Source organism: Oreochromis aureus, linkage group 10 (genome assembly GCF_013358895.1).
Source record: "Oreochromis aureus strain Israel breed Guangdong linkage group 10, ZZ_aureus, whole genome shotgun sequence".
NCBI lineage: Eukaryota > Metazoa > Chordata > Actinopteri > Cichliformes > Cichlidae > Oreochromis > Oreochromis aureus.
The window spans coordinates 27,165,044-27,187,225 of NC_052951.1; the positions used below are offsets into that span (position 1 = coordinate 27,165,044).

The 22,182-nt window shown below is 39.8% G+C and overlaps 1 protein-coding gene across 4 annotated transcripts in view; it reads left to right on the plus strand.

The window, feature by feature from the left end:
- Positions 1 to 22,182, plus strand: part of cadm1a (cell adhesion molecule 1a) — a 450,442-nt gene that overhangs the window by 322,894 nt on the left and 105,366 nt on the right. For all 4 annotated transcript variants that reach the window (XM_031747600.2, XM_039618269.1, XM_039618268.1 and 1 more), the window contains one exon: positions 10,892 to 11,038. In XM_031747600.2, the coding sequence (XP_031603460.1) occupies positions 10,892 to 11,038 (147 nt within the window). The remainder of the gene's footprint in view (positions 1 to 10,891; positions 11,039 to 22,182) is intronic.

A 22,182-nucleotide genomic window follows, 5' to 3' on the forward strand; every position in this document is an offset into this window, starting at 1 on the left:
TTATAGTCTTTAGAGAGTTTGTGCAAATGGCTAAAATTGATGTTTTCTACGTTAAATGTTACTAATTTCATACTGTGTCAAAAACCATTTACTTTGTTTCTTTGTCTTCTCCTTTATGTAAGTTGGGCTGTTCTGGTGCTTTTTTCAAACTTGAGTTTGAAGATCATTTAAGTAACCGTGCGACATGACGAATGTGTAAACACACTGCATAAGTAGTCCCTTAGGGCCACTTGTAAAAGATGCAAAAAACATAAATAAATGACTGAATTTGCCTAATTTCGTCCAGTAACTTAATAACAGGCAGTCGTGGGGGGCTGTTCTTTGGACTCACCACCTCATCATTTTCACGATGGTACTCGAGCTGGTCTTAATAACCCACTCCAGAGCCTTTTGGTCTTGGGTCATGCACTTTTCATGTTCTAGCATTTGCAGCTGGAGGGATTTAAACTGCAGTAACAAACACAAATTATGGACCAAGCATCACTAAAACACAGAAACCTCCCACTGCTGTCTTGTGTTATGACTGTGTAGATTCTTAATCTATCTAAAAATGCATGAACAGTCTCTGATTTCCTATTTCACTAGCTGGGCCCTCGTCCTGATTTTATGTTTGGGAGCGTTTTAGCAGGTAAAGGTGAATGGCTTGGACATGAATTGAGCTGCAGTTTGGGGAAGGCCTCGAAGGGGATTGGCGGCGGCTACTGGGCCTGGCAGATCCCCATGTACTAAATATAACTGAAGAAGATAAAGAATTGAAAAGGCAGGGGAGGGTGGTGCACGTAAACAAGAATGATCAGCTTGCAGAACTGGGGGAACTTATATAGATGACAGCCGGAAGGAGCGTGTGTAGAGGCGTGGTCCCGCTCCTGAAATTCCGATACATAATCTCCAATTCTTACTTTTATTTTCCTATAATCCATTCATCCATTTTAAATGCCTATTCAGTAGTTTTTAATACAACAGGTCAATACCCAGAAGATGGCTAAGTAGAGGAAAAACCTTTAGTTTAAGCTAACTTGGTTGGCTCTTTTTCGTCTCTTCTGGTACGATCACGCCGTCTGCAGCTATGTTTGTCTGGCTGCTGGTCTGAGAGTAGAGGAGAAAGAATGTCTGAAAGTCTTCTTGTCTTAATCCAATTTCTGTGCTTCTTTTTCCAACATTGATTAATGTATTTCTGTCATCAGTGATAATAAATAATATGTGTTTCAGTAAAATGAGGCAAAAAGTAGCACTTCAAGCAGAAAAAATGAAAATGTCTGCATATCTGCGTGCACCACCATCACCAAGGTGAACAATGAGCTGTTATATTTGTTTGAACATGGATGTGCCTCTATTTCTTGTCCTGCTGAGCATTTTCTTTTTTGCATTTTTACTTGTGACAGGAGAAAAAAAAGCTATTAGAAAGTACATTCCATTTATCGTTTAAACATGGCAGTCCTCACAGTACGTACAAAGACCAAACCTAACCCGAGACTGCTCTGCAGTACTTCCTTGAGCACCATTAGCGTCTGTGATCTGTACTGATTATGGTCGTAAAGAATGACCTCAGAGCTGATATTGCTGTACTTATACACATGTTCAGAAATCATCTCTGTGCATTCAACACAGAGCCTCATAATCAATCGTGCTCATGCACATCAGTGGAAACATGTAATCAGACAGGACCGCCCGCATCGAGCAAGTGCAAAACACGAACACGGTCACTCTTTCTGCGCCTCGCACAAAAGCACACTCTCCCACACGCATATTGTATGGGCCAGTGCACAAAGATTTGTCATTTTATCAGCAGGAACCCCACCAAGAAAATAGAAGAAAATGATTGTATGCTGTTCACTAAGCATGTACTCAGGTACACACAGCCCTTCTGAATGTCAAAGGGAAATTAATATCTCTCGATTGGTTGCGGTGATCGCAAGCTGCGCTGAGAGCGTCACGGCACACAAATGTTAAATATATATAACTATATATATAAAATGTACTGTGTTGTATAAGATTACTGTACGTTGCGTCATGTTCCTGACTAAAACAAGGCATTAATAAATGCATATTTAATACCGGGGCTGATAAAAAATGCAACAGCAGTACTATTACTACTAATATCACCACAGGGAGAGCTGATATGTGGAAAAAAAGATACATTGACAGACTGATTCTTGGATTAATATTTGATCTTTTCAGCAACCTTTTTATCTTTCAATCCCGTATACAAGTGTCATTATGTACAGAACAAAATCTACAAACCGACTCTCAGAGAGTGAATCAAAGAACATATCCAAGATCATTTTCCAATGCATTTTGATATCTGCATTACAGTGGGTTTAATTTTCCGTTGGTAATCTTCATCACTGTCATGGTGGCCATCGCTGTGACCTAACTTAATATGCATACAATTCTTTCCGAATCACATGGAAATATGCAGCTGTTAGCCTCGGCAAATGGAACATGACATTTTTTTCCCTCTTCCGTGGCAGTATTAGTGAATTTGGGCCTGAGGCTAGCTTTGCACAGTGAAGTGTGGAGTGTCATTGTCTGACAACTTTAATCTAGGATTGGCTGCTCTGACTTTTTGACATGGATAGCCACGGGCTTAAATCTTGTCCCCTCTCAGTGCCATGGGCCAAATATGTTGCTGGCTATTGACAAAGCAGCAAATGTTAGATGTGTATGTTACTTAGTTCATGCTAGAGCTTAAAAGACACATTCCAACTATTTTAAATATATCTGTTTGCATTTGTCATAGCATAAAAAGTATTTATAGACCTCTCTAGACCTTCTGGATAGTCACTGGTGTGATTTAATTTCTGTATGCTCTGCTGTTGTTGCTAAGATTTACCTGCTTATACTAGTTAACCCTGTGGAGCTATTAATATGCAGTTAAAACACAACTACTGTGGTGGAATCTGTAATGTTTGAAGATTATTCAGGTAACAAGTAACCTGGGAATACATCAGAATACATCAAGGAGTTTTTTAGTTCATGTAGTCATGATCAGGTGATTTGCCCTGCAGTCAAAATATTTTTTCTCCATCTTTTCTTACTTGCCCTCCTTTAAAAAAAGGACAAGCAATGGAAAAACATAAGTGTGGCCCATATTGAATTTGAAGTTTTTTCCTAGAGTGCTGATTAAAGGATGAAGTCTCTGTGTCCAAGCTGTACTTTGATAACCTCTGAAAAGGCACAGGGAAAATTTCCTGCATGTCCTCCCAGTAATTTTGAGGTTATCTCATGGTGTTCTTTTTTTCTCATTCCTCCTCTTCCACATTTTCTCCATCCATTTATAATACATTGACACGTTGAGGAAACACTCTTAGATGGTACAGAGGACAGATGACGTGACACTGATTTATTGTTCAGATTTCATATAGCAGCTCTGCATACTTGTGGTGTTTCAAGCTTTGGCTGAAAGTATAGTTATTGCTCAGACTACACATGCAGTAGTATCCAAAAGCTACAGGTTTGACTTCTCTAATGAAACTGAGAAATAAAATAGCACAGACATTCATCAATACACATCCAAATGCATTACCCTATATATTCCTTCCACTGCACAGACATCACTTCTACCACAATCTTTTCTAGAAACAACACTATACTCCAAATGTACTCCAAATAATTATGTATCTCCCACATTTTCAACATTAGTTAGCCGATAGAGCCAGGGGGCGGGTAGTGGGTCAGTACAAATATTTGTGTTAATGCCCAGTTCAGCACACAGTGGTCTAATACATTATCCAGTGTCCCAGTACCACATATTTGCCCTCCCAACTTGTCACATTTAGTAATTCTTGGTCAGGACCAGGATTGATCATATTTTGACACACTGGAGACCCTTTCACCAGTGCAGGTTGTGCTCTGGTATAGCTTACAGGTTGCATAAATCTACAAAATACTCCCTTTGTACAAAATCTGTATTATGGCTCAGTCACACTTGGTTAAAAATAGGACGCCAACCTCCTTACGACCAGGAAAAATCAATGGTCTCCCAGTGATTGCACTGGATCTTTTTTTTTTGTTTTACATGCTGCAAATGATTGCATGCAGTTGCCGTAACTAACTTGTCTCTCACAGCCTGTGGGCGACCACTTTTGATTGCAAGGTGATTGCACAGGCTACCTTTCTCTGCACAATTACAGTTCAACTCAGACTGACTGCAGTCACTCTCAGACAGATTGCAATCACATTGCAATCAATCAGAGTCTGTGCTACTGAGCACAATTTGCCCATGATGCATCTCTTTCAGTATGAGACTCAAAAAACTGGTTGCAACTGTTTGTTTTCTGGTTATGAAATGATAATAATACTTTCACTGTATAATTTCTGTAATTACCAGCTTGACCCCATTCAACCACAAACTGACTGATAGCAGATTGACTCTGTCTTACTGCCTTTCATCACAATGATTGGTCACTGCCAACGAGTCAAATTCATTGCATATTGTCACAGTCATTTTTGGTCTTCTGTGGTTTCTGATCTGTGTTTTCCCTGTCGTGACACCAGCATTTGTAGCAGACATTGTGAGCATTAATCACAGTCTTGCTTTTTGACTTTTACGCTTTACAGTGGCAGAAAAAAAGATAATGTTTTGGATTCAAAATGCCTCTTTTCACAACATTAAACACATAACCACAGCTTCTCGCCATTTTACTGCAGCAACAGTGATGACACCAGCTAAAACACATTTGCCTCTGACTTCAGACACTGGCAGACTCTATCTCAGACACTGAGTGGTGTCTCTTGAAGTCTTTAGGAATGCTCTTTACATTTAAAATTACACAAAATGGGTACAGAGTGCATTTATCGCCAGTATGTGATGAGCCAGCAGTGAAATTGCCCTCCTCAGTAATGCTGAAGCTGAAATTAAAGTTGCTTTTCTCAGATATTTAAAGTTTTCATTTAAAATATTACTCTTAAGCAGCCTCTTGAAATATTTAATCATTTAGGAATGCACCAAAGGGATATTTAAGTAATTTCCATCAGTCCCCAAGAGAAAGGTACATTGTTAAATGAAGCAGAATAAAGCTCATTTATATTTTTCATTCCAAAAAGTTAAGTTGATTTTTTGTTATTTTGTAATTATTAAAAGTCATTATCTTTTGGATGTAAAGGATAGCAGTCAACAAAAATCTCCCATACAGTATTTCATCATTGTCAGTGAGCTCTCCAGTCATTATTATATGCTTTCCTATAATCATATTATACTTTCCAGCAGCTGCTGCAGACTGTGAAGCCTGAGAATATCAGGTCAATAAAGCAGTGATTTATGCCCATACAGTGGCAGTTCCCTGGTCTAGATTCATGCAGATTATTCTACTATTCCGAGTATATGTCATATATTGCATTGGAAATAGGAAAGATGTGCACTCGTAAGCTTTGCTGAATACTAACACAGCTGTGAGACTGACCAAGAAATGAGCCTTCCAACTTTCCCATGGCGCCTCTCAACTGCTTACTGCTAACCTGTGTTTGACTTCTCTCTGCTGTTTGCTCGGGTTCTGCCGTTACACTGTTGGTCTCTTCATCTGTCCGGCGGTCAATTGGATGGCAATAGTGCTTTTGTATTTGTGTCTAAACGCACGGGCTCCTTTTTTAATGGAAAAGGCAAATTAAGTGATAGATTTAAACATTTGGAGGAAATGCATTAAGTGTAGCTCAGGCTAGCAATTACATATCACTCCCACCATGTCTGATGTGCCATTATCATAATGTCTGTTTCAGTTATGAGAGTTGATCTCCTACTGTTGTCATACTGTGCTGCAGGACTGTCAGTGGTAGCTAAATGCACCTCGCTAAAAGCTTCAGTGTGAGACTTTTGTTTGAAGGCAGGGTATCATTAGTCCTTTACTCCTACCCCTCACTTGGTAATCGTGATGCTGCAACACTTGTCACACTTCTTGATGAGTTATCACACATCAAAAAGGGCTTAGGGGCACATTATATAAATCCTTCACAGGTACTGAAGAAGCACACGGCCAATCTGCATATTTATTCCAGGATCACCTGAAGATACTCTGATGCATATGTCACGGTGACATCCAAACAGCTGTTTTAGGCTCAAACGGGTGACACGGTTATGATAGAATGATCAAAACAGACGGACATTTTTTTTTTCGTTTCACACAGAAGTAAATACTTTTCACAGGACAAATCACTTCAAGTTAGGACTCAGAAGAGCAGGGAAGCAGAAAACTTTAAGCACCTGAGAATAACTTATAGATTTGAAAGTTGTTGTTATTTCTCCTTGGTTCTTCACGGTGACCTTCTGACACACTTCCCTCTCTAAACATTTGAGCAAAAAAGAAAAAAAACGTCACGTTCTAGATTTTTACAGCCGTTGTCCACTCCAATGTCAGGACTACTTTTCTAAAGCTCCTCTGGCGGTGTCGTAGGTGGCTGTGGCACATGGTTGTTGTTGGCCATTAATTAGTGTAAAGCTCCTCCACCTCCCTGCACCGTTTTCCAGCATGTCAGACTTGTTTATTTTGCACAACAGGAACAATTAAGCAGCTGACAAGACAGCCACCGTTTGAAGTCCTTCCTGCTACTTCCAGTGACTTACAACGCAAGTTAGCAGGCACCTTGCAGCACCCTGCTGCTGCCTTGTAACCTTCAGCGGATGTCTTGAAATGCATTTTGTAGTACGCAAGTAGTAGTAGTATTATCATAACCAGATGCCCACCCTACCACCCACCTCTGCAACATCTTTGAAAAATGAGGTTCGGTCTTGAATATTAAAGACAGTGCGGTTCATTTATTTAGGGCTGCGTTCAGGCCACCGAGGGATGCTGATTTGAATCTCGTTTGTTAAGCTGTCTATCCTTATCTGTCAGCATCAGAGGATGCAATTTCTCTCTTCCCACCTCATCCTCCTTGTCTTCTAAATGGCAGGGATATTTAGAGGTGCTTGACAACTGAGGCATGCAAATTAGCAGTTGATGTTTCCTGTGTTCTTTTAGTTTCCTTCACTGTTCACCCCCCCCTCTCCACCCCTGAGTCGGCCCTTTTAGCCTAACTGAGAAGATATATTCGCGATTCTATTTTCATCACCATGTAGGAGGGAAGTATGGGCTGGTGGTGGTGATGGTGGTGGTGGGGGGGTTTCAAACACTTTATCCATAGTTTCTCGAACTGCAATCAGGGTAATGGCAAAACAGCAGCCTCCTTTGTATGGCTCGTAATGGAGGAGCAACAATAGCGACGTTCATTTATTCGTGCATTTTACATTTGTTTAGCCCCGCATACCGATGTGATGTATTCATATACAGCAGCAACTTAGCACATTATCAGCAGCTCTCATTTTGAATTAAGCATAAATTCAATAATTATAAAAATAATTTACTAGAAACTCCCAACCCCATTAGGAAGTTGTAGCCTCTTATTAAACTGTTTATAATAGCTGTCATATTTATTAGGTGCGATGCTGCTGCAGTGTGATCCTTCATTAAATTAAATTAAAACTAATCAAAAGCAGCATTGGCCAGCAGAGACTGGTGATGATGGTCTCAGATTGCACAATATCAGGCTGAAAATAGTCCGGTCTGACATATGTTGGGCGTCAGGCTTGACAGTTTATTGTTTTATCTGCTCTAGTGTGTCCCAGTGGAAGAAAACCATGCATCTTGTATCCTTGCTGACACTCAGGTGATGTGCACCATGCCAACACGAATTCAGATATTCTGTGGAACGGTATAGATAACGGAGTAATGTCTAAGGAGATGTATGCAGTGCCGTATAGCAGCAAATGTTCCACGCATGCACACCATCTGCACTGTGAATCTATAAGTAAACATTGATCAGTTATTGCACTTTCCCCAAAGGCCTTCAATCATGGCGTGTCTGCACTGAGTTCATCTGAGTTCACCAGTGTACAGTAGCAACTTTACAAAGAGGCTACCCACAGCTACTCTGCAGAAAGATGCATGAAGTATTTATTGTTCTGTCCTTAACCGTGTCAGCACAGAAAAAGTTTGGGCCGTGTTTTTTCAGTCTTACATCTCCTGTGTGTCTGATATATATATATTTATTAAAAAAGGCCTCACACCTCTGTTCCAGCAGAGTGCAGGTAACGTTTGAGGTGCAGGCTTCAAGCTTGTCACTCCCCACACATATATGACATATAGCAATTTGAGAGTAATGAGTAAATAACCACCCGGTTACAGGTGGATTCTGTTGGCATAGAGGGGTCAAAAACAGGAGACAAAAATTCAGTGTATGTCAGTTTTGCAGTTTCAATATAAACCACCATATAAGAGGGTGTGTTGGGTATATGATGTGAAAGGAGTGGGTGTGTATTAAACAGTGCAGTTCGAGTTGAACTAACTGAACTACCTCACAGGCTTCACTTCATTTTTCTACTCCATTTTCTACTTTTGCACAAGTACTACATTTGGCTTCGAGCACTTCCAAAATGCAGGTGACCTACAGTCAACACTCTGCCTTAATGCCCCTTGTATAAACACAGAGATGGAGTCATCAACACTCGCTGCTGCTCATGATATGCTTCCTACTGTATAGATCCAGTGTTTGTGGTCTTGTTATAAAGGAAGGGGTGTAGATGTAATGCCTTCGAGTGTCCTGAAGGCTTTTTCGCTCAGTCTCAATGAAAGGCCATCATTAAACTTTCAAAGGTAACCAAGCTGGAAAAGTCAACCAAATTTTGAGCAGAAGGTTTGGTCTTTGTGCTAAGTAAGGTGCGGTTGCACTTACCTTTAATACACATCATGCTGCTCACTGTCCAACAAGACAATTTTTCATTTGTCTTGTTGGCCACATTCCTATTCTCACAAGCTGATGACTTTAGTCATGGTGTTTGAATGGGTAAACAGGTTGATAGCCATGTGTAACAACAGAATAATACAGTTAATAAGACTAAAGCTAAATATACCTATAAACTGGTCACCACAGGCCCGTAATCCATCAGGCCCTTGTACTTGGTCAAGCCCAGTTGGCTTCTGTATTGTCCTTTGCAAACCAGGCAAAGAAGCTGCTGAGATTTTCAGCCAGCCTTGCATTGTTGCTGGTGGTTTCAGGCTGTAAATTTCTGCTTTACTATTGATAGACTGTAATGAACTGGAACTCTGTCTCCGTCTGCTGTGGATGGGAGTTGAAATTGAATATGTACTCTGTCTGAAGTTTGTGGTTATAGCCCTTATGTGCTTCTTTAAGTTGCCTTTAGCTATACTGCCAGTTATAGCTGGCTCAAAGCCACAATGCATAATGGAGATATGCAGGATATACACCACATGAACAAAGCCATCTCCACATTACATCTACAAGAGCTTCTCAGCAATGGAAACCCATCTCATGAAGCTGTGGTGCACAGTTTTTGTGCTGTGCTTAGTACCAGCAGAGTTTTGTCAACTTTTACACACTATATACTTCAGCACTCAGCAACCCCACTCTGTAACTTTACATGGTTGGCCTCTTAATTGCTGAGCTATCTAAATGCTTCCACTTTGCAATAATACCACTTACAGTTGATCGTGGAATATGTAAGAGGTGACTCGTAGCTGTGCTGGGATCCTGTTACGACACTCAAATTCAGTGTTTGATTTTGTACACTTGTAGGGATTGGACTGAAAACAGCTGAATCCAAAGATTAAGAGCTGTGGCCCAGTATTTTTGTCTATACAGCATAGATAAAATGTTTGATCATTACCTTGCTTTTTGCCACTTCCCAGTTTTAATCAGAGGCATTTTTTAAAAATTCACGACTGATATTTATAAACCGCATCATACTTGCTTGGAGGTGTTGCATGAACCCTGTACAGTGGTGACAGCAAAGCCTGTATGTGGAGTTAGAAATAAAATCCCTTAACGTAGGTAGGAGACAGCAGCTGCAATTAAATCTGTGAATCTATGTTTTCAGATGCACTGCTGTCTTTTAAGGGCTTTAAGTTTAACAATTGCATATTTACTGTAACTGGATATTGTAATGCAAGAAATGACATTCGGGGGGAAGCAAAAATGTTGTCAGAGATTATTCACTATCAACATTTTTTTCCCATTTGCCAGATGTCTTAATTAAAAACATTTCCTCATTATGCTAATGAAAAACTAATTTGATTACAATTATGCTTCCTTAAAAATGCAGCTACTGTTGCAGTACAATGTAATTTCTAGGAAACAGGTTTGATAAAATTACATTAACGTGTGCTCCTGCAGACCCTTCCACACCTGTACCTGACAGCGCTTTATTCTCTTACAGAAACATGACTATCATATTGAAAAAGTTAGTTATCCGTTTTCCTAATTTGTTGACTTCTTCTGTATTTTGACTTCCTGTTATTGTTTGTCCATGGTTCCATTTAGCCTGAAGCGTCCAGTCATGTGTGTGTGTGTTTGTATCTCACCAAATAAAAATATTGCGGGGATGAACATAACTAGCACCCACCACTGACAAGCTGCCAAGTGTTGGTTTTGTAGTAATCATTTAGAAATAAACCAAAGCCACTCAAGGTCCACCATCAGCCACAACAATAGATGCTACCCCACAGCAAAGTCTGGGACATTATTACTGTAGTTTTTCAAACCAAGTAGCTACAAAGAATCCATTTTTCATTCTTCAGGCAGAGATATTGCTTGTGAAACAAGGAAGCGCAGAAGTCTAACTGGCTACTGATGACCAATGACGGCTGTGACCAATTTTTCACAGCCCGTGGGCTTGCTGAGCGGTTTCCCAGCTTTCTCAGTTCTGTTTATTGGACACATATTAAACTGGCTTGGTCCACCACCTGCTGAATATTGACTCATTAAATATTGCATTACACTAAAACAGTTGGTCAAAAAAAGTAGAATTACATATCATCTGTTCGATATTTGAAGATCTATATCTATAGCTATATATATACATATGCTAACGTCATTTCTGTGTCTGTATCTTTGTTTTGTCCAGTGGTGAGTCAGAACCTGGTGACAGATAACGTGACCGTGGTGGAGGGAGAGATGGCGATCATCAGCTGTCGGGTGAAGAACAATGACGACTCCGTTATCCAGCTGCTCAACCCCAACAGACAGACAATCTACTTCAGAGACATGAGGCGTGAGTGTTGTACAACCTTGAATGACTTCACTGCCATTCTTTATTAATTAGCCTATATTTTTGTGTGTTTGAGTGTGTTGATGTAAGAAAGTAAATAGACTTTTTTTGTGAAAGAAAATCAATTAGTGAAGCAGCTGATGCCTATTTCAGTTTAAAATGTCAGCGTTTTTACATTACAATGCGACGTGCCAAAGAGAGTTGTCCGTTCAGATAATGAGATACCAACATGAATTTAACGGGCTGATTGGACTTTATTGTTGCTAAGTATTCAAGCATTGGGTAGGATCAGGCTTTTAGTTTTTATAGGGTAGTGCAGTGGAGATTTTAGATATTTAATAACTTACCTTTCTTTCCATTTTGTTTGAGCTAGCCGATTAGCCCTCGTGATTACAACTAAATCCGGCAAGACATGGAAGAATTTTTTTTACACAACTTTTCCATGAAAATAAAGGATTTTTAGTTTTATTTTGAAAAGGGAGGGCCTTTTGGGAGTTTTTTTGAGCCTATACGTGTCACTTCCAAACACTACCTCAAACAGAAGTGGGTCGAAATCCAGGAAGCGCTCCTTCTCAAAAATAATTAAAGCTAGCTTAAACTTGTTGGCAGATAATTTCAGCAGTAGTGTTAGACTTAGTTGTGTGTTTTTACTGAGGAAATAGAGATGCTAGGAGACAATCTTGTGTATTTTGCGGTGTCGTATTGGAATGATGCAACAGCAGAAATATGAGGCTACAGGCAGGAGACAGTCTGTGGTGTAACGATAAAAGGCATGGAGCTACAAAAAATTTCTCCAAACCTCAAAGTGATGGAGGTATTAAGACAAGTGTAGTCATAGCAAAGTAAATGACTAAGTCAGGTTGTCCATTTAAAGAGAGCATTTATAAAACAGCAGTATTTTACATTTTCTATGTGCATCAGATTTCATGCCAGAAGACTAGGGTGTATGACGCATGGGAAAATCAAAGATCATTCATGTTCTGCATGACTAAGATATACCATGCTTAGACAGCTTCTTGGTTTATATTTATTTTGGAAGCCTTTATGTGGAACATACAATACAACAATATTATTAAGGTATTTTTTTATTTTTCAGAAAATTAAACAATATAAAAATAAATCACATATGTTTGACCCTCAAAGTGATCCCCCTTCCCCACTGTGGACCTCAGTGAAATTGAGTTCAGCACCCCTCCTTTAAACATTCCCACTGCTGTGGGAAAAAGTCAGTGAACCTTCAGATTTAATAACTGGTCAAACCTCCTTTGAGAAGGAAACACCTCAAAAAAGTGTTTCCCATGGCAGCAGATCAGGCCTATACAAAGTTCAGGAACAATTCTTCTTCTGCTGTAGGATGTTTCGTGTGACTGGCTCTCTGGATTTCTGGCCTCTGACTGTGTTAGACTCATTGACTACTCCCCGAAAAACATTTTCTTTCTATATTAGATTTACCAACATGTTTCGGGTCATTGGTGTCTGGTCGCTGCTGCATTACCCAACTTCACCCTGTACCCGAGTAAGCAATATTTTTAGATGGAGTTTCTTAAAGACTGGGTGTTTCTCAACCATTAGAAATGGTTGTCTGAAATCACATACCCCAATCACTTATCGAAGAGACGTCTAACAAACAGCAGCTTTAGCTGATGGAAGCTTGTTTGCGTTCTACAGATACTTTACTGGTTTTACAGCCTGACATCATCCTGAAATATACCAGGATGGTTTGCTGTTAACTACAGGAGATGCAAATTTGCTTAGATGAATTTAACTGGATTGCTATGTAACGTAACAGCACAGGATCAAGACCACAATCGACTGCTGACAACTGGTTGCACACATTTGTAGTCTGCTTTATGGGTGTTTGAATTTAAGGTGCCAAATAAAATTGAATTGAATTGCGTATCCAGTTGTAATATACAATTAATTGAGTGCTATAATAACAAAATAGATTGTTTGTTCAGTATTGTAACTTATGATTATAACTGGGGTAAATTTGGCAGGTTGGATGTGGGGGGGGATTATCAGACAGATGACATCCTGCATGGGCAGGATGATCAGGAACGATTCTGTTCCAGCATTTCAATATAGAAAAGAAATGTTGTGTGTCAACCAATCTCAGCAGTGGCATCAGAATTCTCTACAAAAGTGAGATTTGCAGATGTGTCTTTCATCTTGTTGAACTGCAGCTAAGCACCTGACTACTCTCTGCAACATTCTGCAGAAATTACACACATGGTTTGTTGGCTTTGCATGCTAACGCCACTGCTGTGATAGGCTGATGGAGAGGAGCAGACACACTCCGGTGTGAAAAGATTAACCCTAATCTGACCCTCTGACCCTTCACTGCATCATTCACAAGTTAGAGCCCACAGTTTGTGACGCATTTGGGTCTCACCTGTTTATTAACTCTTTCAGAGAATGAATTGGGTCGAGAATTAACGTCCTTCCCTGTACAAAGATTTACAGATGTGACTAAAAATGGGCGATGCATTGCAAACAGCGCTCATGGAAAAGTAGAAAAAGTCCGCTTTTAAAGCAGTTTGTATTTTAGTTTTTTATGTAGGAATCTGCCACAGCGGAATATTTATTAAGCCCAGTATTTCTTAAAAATTAGGCACTTTGTGCTGGTGGAATTTGAGCTTATTTCATATTAATTATTTTTCATTGGCTCTTCTGACACGGAGAGCAATATTAATAACATGCTCTTTTATTTCATTTATATTGCATGTGATGTACTAAATAGCATAAAAAGCATCCAGCGATGACGTTGTGTGACATTAATTAATATTCTTCTTACATTATTTGCATTTCCGGGCAGCTACTTTAAGTTTGACCCACATGTCTGCAGCCAGATTAATAGAGAACGAAGTTAATATAATCCACCATGTTCAGCTCTCAGCATGTCTGCTTCAATAAAAGCAGCTCATACCCCTAAACATTTAATGACCTGTGTGTTTATTCTTATCCTCCCCAATTATCGTGTCACAGCTCTAATTAGCCGTGTTTAGCTGGACATATTCTGTTCTCTCCTCTGTTGTGCCAGTTTCTTTGTGTTTTTTTAAGCCGCCATGCGAAATGGTGACCTGCTCTTAAAATACACATTGCTCTTAGCAGCTTTCATAGTTTTCAAGCTGTATCTTGGAAATGACTGTTAAAATGCATGTCATTTTATTAGCAGTTTACATTTAAAAAGAAAAAAGGACGACGTGGACCATATCTGGTAGAATTTTCATGTTAGCAGCAACAGCATGTTTTGTATGGTTACACTGAGGTCACTTAATAAAGTCGCAAAATTAGATTTAGCATTCATCATGTTGGTTAGTCTGCTCTAAAAGCAGGCTACATGCTCCACTTTGTACAGCTGTGACACCACAGACTCTGGATGGCAATAGATCAAATGGCTGCTACCACCTGAGGGAATTTGCCCCTCTTAAATCATTACAGTTGGTCCGGCCCATGCAGCTTAGTCGTTCCATCACAGACACTTGTTCAGGAGAACAAATGAGCACGCAGCTACTGGTGAGGGACAATGACGTCTGGTAATTATTATTAAATATGGTGTTGTCAAACTGTCACCAAGAAAAATGCCCGGTTGAGTCAAATGGCCTGTTAAGTATGCAGCTAAATATTGCATAGAATTTGCCTTAAATGTAATTTCAAAGGAAAAAAGTGATCTCTAGAGAAATCTTAAAGAACAATCTGTGCGTGAAGTAAAATGTCTCGCTCATTAAATAGTTTTGTAGCCTCTGAACAAATGCGGTCCCCTGCTGAGAGCGATGATGGCAAAGCAATTAGCCGTGGAGGACAGGTAGAATACCAGCGCAAGCGGTATATATGAAATGATGTCGTTTACTAAACACACACACACAGGGATGATAGATAGTTTGGTGTTCACATACAAAAAATCAAACCAAAACAGATAAATCGTGCTAGTAAAAATAAGTCCAGTCATATCAGTTTTATACTGTATGTATGGCCAATTTAAACCCAGTGAGCTCCATATAAAAACACTTTAAAATCTAATTATTACATAAATAATGGATTAAAGTTGTTTAATCAATAGCTGCCCTGACTGACTGCTTATTAATTACTGCTTTTTTCCCCTTTTACTATCAAACACACGCTGAGGGAAGGCACAAAGAGAAAGGGGCACAGATAGTGAGCGTTTACACTAGAGCGCACCAAACGAGGACTTTGCTGAGAAAACTGAGAAGAAACACATCAATAAGAAAAAACTACAGGATAGTAAGAACTGAACTGTAACCTCTAATTGCCTTCACTGCTTTAAGCCTAAAACTCCTGAACTGAAAATTAGCTTCCCTCCAGCCCTGGGCGAAGCAGTTAAGTTTAGGAAAAGATTCTGATCAGGATTCCAACCTATTTCAATTTAACTCCAATGTATTTTTTAAAGTCTCTTCCCAACCATAACCGAATGTTTTAGTGCTTTTATTACCTTATGGTTTACAGACACTAGACTTGAACTTCTGGTGACAATTTTGGAAATTAGCAATTTCAAAATAATGTTTATTCATACATGTAGCGTATCGGGCTGTTCAATATAATGATATATATTGGGTGACCATATGAAAACGTCTATCGTTTCGTATTACCTGTCGTTTGTTTCGCGGTGTCGCAAAAAACACTGTTTACGGCAATATTTTTTCATCGTTTTGATGGTCACTGTCGTGGCTATATTAATTTCTTAAAGTTCTCTCTTTCTCTTATATTTTAAATAACCACACTACGGATGGATAAGCGACTGTTTTTATGCGTTGTCGTTAGCAACAACAACAGTGCATCTTCATGTTTCCCTCTCACCACATATCCAAACCGATATCATATCACTATCAGTAACATCATCCTAGTAACGTCATGCTAGCTAGCATGCAGTAAGAGTTATTGTAACTGACTGTAAAAAGTCAGCACAACGAAAATAAACTCCACCTAAACTTGGTTTATATCTGACCCAGATAGACTGCAGGTCATAACTTCTTACCTGAAGTTCAGTTCACCTGACACTCGGACCGGCGGCCGCCTCGAGTCTCTCCTTCTCCTGCCTCCCCTTTCCCTCATCCACCTGCTGGCCTCTGTGGAAGCTCCGCCATAGACACCACCAAACACATTGGCCAGCATCTGGCCAATCCGCCACCTTTCATTGTTTATACCGTTACAAAAACAACAACAACAATAACAAAACCATCGGCCCGTAAAAACGAAAAATCACCATCGGGCATACCGGCTTTTCCCGGCAGCACGCCGTGTAATAAATACTCACAAGGAAAATATCGGCTGTTACAACTTGTGTCTAAAAATGTATAGTTTTACGCATTGGTCAAAACACTTGACTCCAGGTACACGACGCCAAGCTGGAAACACTTCACCCAAGTCGAGTTGCCCGAGATTCACAGAATTTACAGAAAACGTAAATTTTCCTTGTGATATTTGTCGTTGTCGGGACGATAAATGTCTTATGAGATTTTGGACATATCGCACACCCCTAGTAGCGTAGTCTCATAGTATATTTATAGTTTGGTGCCACTGTGCTAACTTCTGCACCACCACGATGCTTAGACAGATACAGAAATGTCAACCAAATTTCTTTATGTAGTTGGTTGAACGCAGCCTGTCTGTGTAAGTAATGCAGTATACTATACCTTTTTAGTCACTCTATAAGGCACACATTTGCTTTGAAGCCTAATAATTAGCCCCAGGGAGCGTATGTTTATGTAAACTCTACTTGTGAGGACAGAAACTGATTTAGTTTTATTTCTGAGAGGATAAGGCCGCACGGATGACACGACATGAGCTGTAGTTTCTGGTGTCAGAGTCCTCTGCTTTCCATGGACAGCCATCAGTGCTGACAGAGATGCACGGCTCTGTCGCACTCGAATCACTTTCAGAAACAAAGAGCGTACAGTGCAATCACAACAGTGCTTGTCGTCATACCTGAATAATCAGAGCAACAAGGTAAATGTGTCAGAGGACAACCATGAACATTGCTTCGCTCTAAATTACCTGAAAAACACAGTCAGTGGCTTCACCAGTGACATGGAGTTATTTTGGCAACTATTCCACTCACTTGCGCTCTCAGCCTGACCCATACAAGACCGGTTGTGTGTGTGTGTGTATCACTGTGTGTATCTAACCTTCCTCCTACACACTGGCACTGAACAAAGATGCATTCTCTAACATTTGAGGCAAAAGCTGAGTGAGCGTTTGAGCAGAGAAAGTAACGCTCTGTGTCTTTCTCACAGTTCGATCATTGTTCCACCACATGATAATCTAATACTGTAATTAAAGATAAAAAAGAAAAACAGCTAACTTTGCGGTTGTTAATTTCCAGAAGGTTTGTGTATAAATAACTGCTGCTTCTCAAACAACAATATAATGCATTAATGCTAAGATTTATGTATTTATCACCTCGGTCGCTGTGGGATTCAACACAGTGATGTTGCCATGCTAACAGGAGACAAATGCAGTACCTAAAATTATCATAAAACAGTAAAGATGATGCACTGATGTGAGAATGATGCAGCACAGTGAGATAGTTGAGGCTTCAGTCACTCAGACCTAGAGACCAGTCCCTGACCCCTGACAGCCTCTTGTTGCTAGGGAAAAATACGTTGCTAAGATGTTGCTGGAGGTTGTGGTCTTTCATCAAGTGGCATTAGTCACAAATAGGTACAGTACTACTACAGTACTACACCAAAACCTTGTTATTTTCTTCGTCACTAGCAGATTGTCGCAGTCACCTGTATTTAGCAGAGAAGACTTGATTTATCTGCAAACACTCACAAATTTGAAAACCTGAAAAAGTGCAGATCACACTGGAAACAAAGAACATTCATCTTCAAAGAAAAATTTGTGGCTCACCGCCGTAACCAGTGTGCTTCAGAAAGCACACTTTTATTTTATAGGAAACTGGTGTGCATTTCCACTTTGTGTCACATTTTTCACAGTTTCACAACCACTTAGTGAGTAGTTTGCAAGTGTTTGGAGTCAAGTTGGCGTGCAAACTGTCAGCTACTTCCTAAACTTTCTACCAACCAAACAATCACTTGGAGATATTTGGTGCAGCTCTGCATACCTTGATGCAATCAATTTCACCCACCAACAGGCAGCAACCACTTGCCAACCAGTCAAGAAACACACATTTTTCTCCTTGTGACTCATGGTTGCCAGGGAGCCACCAACAAGTCTCTAGGTCTGTGTGGCCCAATGAATGGGTAAATATAACATTTAGCAGCAAAAGGAAGATAGCAGCTAAATAAGTCCAAGAAACAAAAAGAAAGAATTAATATTACTATTACATTCATCCGATGGAAAAGACAAACGGCTGCTCCTTGTTTGATGGCAGTGAGCTGTTTTTGCTAACATGTAAGTCATGAGAACAAAGGCTAATTAAAGACAGAAGTATCAGTAAAAAAGTCCCTTTGTTACCTTCGTTGGCTGTATTTAACCCTAGAAAAAATTACAGTGCACAGCTCACACATTGTGTGCACTGCCTTTTTGATATTAATTATAATAATAACTTTATTTGTACAGCACTTAAAAAACTGAGTTACAAAGTTCACCACAGTTTAAATAAAATTCACCATTAAAGATAACTAGGCATGTTTGAACATACAGACAGTCTAATCAGGGACACCTGATTCCCAAGCTAGCTTCAGTCCAACACATCCTGGGTCTGACGTTACAGTTGGACATCTCTGAAACACCTCAGCTAGGAGGTGTTTAGGAGGCATCATAACCAGATACCCAGGAGGTGTAGTGACTACTCTGAGCCCTTAGCTCAGCCACCATTCAGAAGTTAAATTGCACCACATGTGTCCGTGATCTCATTCTTTTGGCCACTACCCAGAGCTTGTAACTCTAGTGAGGGTAGGAATGTACATCAACTAGCAAATTGTTTGTTAACAGTAAAATAACCCTTAATTATAGTTTAATTAACAATTAAATTATAGTCCATTGGTCCATTTTTTGTTAAAGTTCCCCTTTCCTTATTTCAGTGTGAGCAGTCAGGGTGCTTTATACAACTTGCTTCATTGACCCATTTTTTAATGGTTTTTCTACAGAAGTGCTTACAAGTTCAAATATCAGTGACCTCAACTTCAAGCTCAGAGGTCAAGTTTTCAAATAGCCCTTTTCAAATTAATACCATAGGTATATCTACAAAAAAATCTCAGACGAGTTTGAATATAAGTGACCTTGGTCTTGAGGTCAGAGTAACTTTTCTGAAAATCTTGTGAATGTGGTAACTTGAGAACATGTTGATGTAGGATTTTGAAATCGATACCATAGCTTTGTCTACTAGAAAGCTGAGGGGTAGCACTGGTGGTTGCCATTATTTTTTTTTCTGTCAGACACACAGAACATGAGCAGATTTGTGTAGTTATGAGTCTTAACTAAGATACTACAACAACGCAGTTTAGAAATAATCTTGTTTTACTGCCACAAGTCATGGATGAATCATTTACACCCTCCCCAGCTCTGCTCGGATCAGCCTGATGTTGTGTTTGTGGCTTTCTAAAAGTCTGTTACCAACAAGAAAATTGCAGAGTGCCCCCTGGTGGGCAAACTGTTTAACATCAACATTCGTAACACAGTTGAAGGGTGTTTTTACTGTTTCTATTGGCCTTCCAAAACCTATATATGTGCGAATAGGTAAGACTGGCTGATTTATCAGTGCTGCCAATATATAGATTTGGCTTTAGTTACTTTTTGTAATTGCACATAAAGTTTCTCACAGCCTTCACTATTTTATTTCAAACCTGCATTTGCAGTGTGTAAATCCAGTTCTGTTTATTTTTTGGTGTTTGTCTTCAGTTAAGACTCTATGCATAAACACAAACACACTGTTTATATACACTCATTACTTAATGGTTTATACTTTATGACTCACCAGAGACATCCAAGCACCCGGTGAGGTGGAGTGCCAGGCCCTCCTTCACATTTACTACCCCCTCCTCATTCATCGCCTTTCAAAATGCACCTTCTATATACTATACAAGGGCACGCTCGCAGAAAGCCCTAATGCGTATGCTAAAGCGAACTTGGTATTTATCTGCTGTTGTGCCGAGCCACGGTGAGCTGACTCCCACAAGCTGGCTGTCAAGGGCAAGGTGTTCGTCTTTGACGCAGGCTCCTTGATCTTCTGTGATCCCTCCCAGGCATCTTCGCTGCAGCTGCACTGCTTCATTATGACATAACCTCCACTAGGCAGCTTCCAAACAACATTGCCCCCTTCAAAATATCACATCTGCCATCGCAGTCTGAATTCGCAATGGTGGATTATCTTTGTGAGTGTGAGATGGAAAGCAAGAAGGAGTAAAGAGACAGAAAAAGAAGAGTGCTTTGAAACTGGCTCCAGTTACTTTTAGCGAGGAGCCTGACTATTGGTCATCCTTCAGTTACACTTTATGTTCACCGAAAGCAGCTCTTATGCTTTCTGTAAACATTTTTACTCAGTTTAATCAATTTCATTCAAGTGGAATCGAGTGCCATGAGATGCAAGTACTGCGCTGCTTTTCATTTTACATCCCTGTCTCTGCAGCTCTGCAGAAAAACACTGTTTTGTACATTTTATGGGCTAATTCAGCAATTCAGTGTTACGCTTCTATAATACTGGGAGACACCAACAGGCCAGTGTCTTTTGGTTTCTTATTTTTGTCAAGCTTCAGAATATATCACATGAACCTAGACTTTCATGAATCCCCCTCTCCTTGACAAAAGCAACCATTGTCATCAGGGGTCCTCTTAACCTCTGACGGTGATTACCTGAAGTCTATTCCCAGTGCTATTTTACATAATAAAAACCAGTCTAAAGATGTTTCAAGAGTAGCATAAGAATGCTTGGTATTTGACTCAGTCTAATCTACAGTAGTTTAGTTCTGTGCAGAGTAAAACATACGACCCTTTAGTACAGACTGTTGTTAGCATCTAGCGTTTGCACAGATGGTGATATTTCAATGAAACAATGACATTTTTATTATGTGAGTGCTGCTGTGCTCCATTCGAAGTCAGCAGTAGTAAACACACAGCTGGCAGGTTTCTGCTCAAACTGCCTTGTGTTTTATAGGAAAATATACATCGGCAACAGCTAGTATCACACCTGAATTGGGAGTTTTCAGCTCATCGAAAGGCTGTTATCAGTTATCAGTTCCACACATAAAAGAAGACAGCGTGCTCTACGTTTTAGCCAGGCTGTTATCCATTCACTGTAATGAGTGATAAAAAAAAAACAATGCCATGATTATGTAGGAAAGCTAAATCTGGTGGTAAATGTTGGTGTAAGCTAGCGACTGTGACTTTATAAGATCTGCTTAATTAATGTTTTTTTTTTTCTCCTTTGTGCCTCAACCTATCCAAACTGTTAAAAAGATTAAAAGCCAAAAAAGTCACGTTAGACCGTTAGGCCATTGCCACTTCTCTGCCGCCTCTCTCTTCTCCCAGTGCAGAATTGTGTTGCCGTTTTAACCTTGAAGCACGTTGTCCTTTTCTTTGGTTCAGCAGGGCAGAATGACTGATGCTGAATGAGGTAATAACTATCTACTAGGAGCCAGAGGAGGCCACTTATGGGTGATATCTGGGGCTGATAACAACTGGAAACTGCCATTCAGGTGGCTGATAAGATTTTAAATAGGTGATCACTGTGCCAGCAAGACTTAGATATTGCACCATTTTTGCATTATCTTATGAGAACTTCACCATTGTCAGAAAGAAAATGCACACTCCTTTAATTAGCTTTTAAACATTGATGTATTATTTAGAATTATTCCAGAATTGACACTGATATATTGATAATTAGGAGGTCTGCTAGGACCATTGGTGAATGTCTGGAGGGTAACCCTGTAAAGCATGTCAAAATTTTCCTTCCATGCTAACCAGATTCACTATTTCTTAGACTAATTAAACAGACATCTTACCCCTACCATAAAACCTACTGTCATAAGTGCATATCTGTTTGGCTTGAGGAACAAAATCTAGTAATATATGTTGGGCTGCCTGTTCTTCCCTATTCTTTTCCCAAATGCTTATCTTCATGAATCTACTCATACATGCTTCCATTACCACTCACTAAAGCATAGACAGTATGTTCTACTTCAAATATACACCTACCCAGCTACTTGTATAAAAGGGCTAAGAAGAGC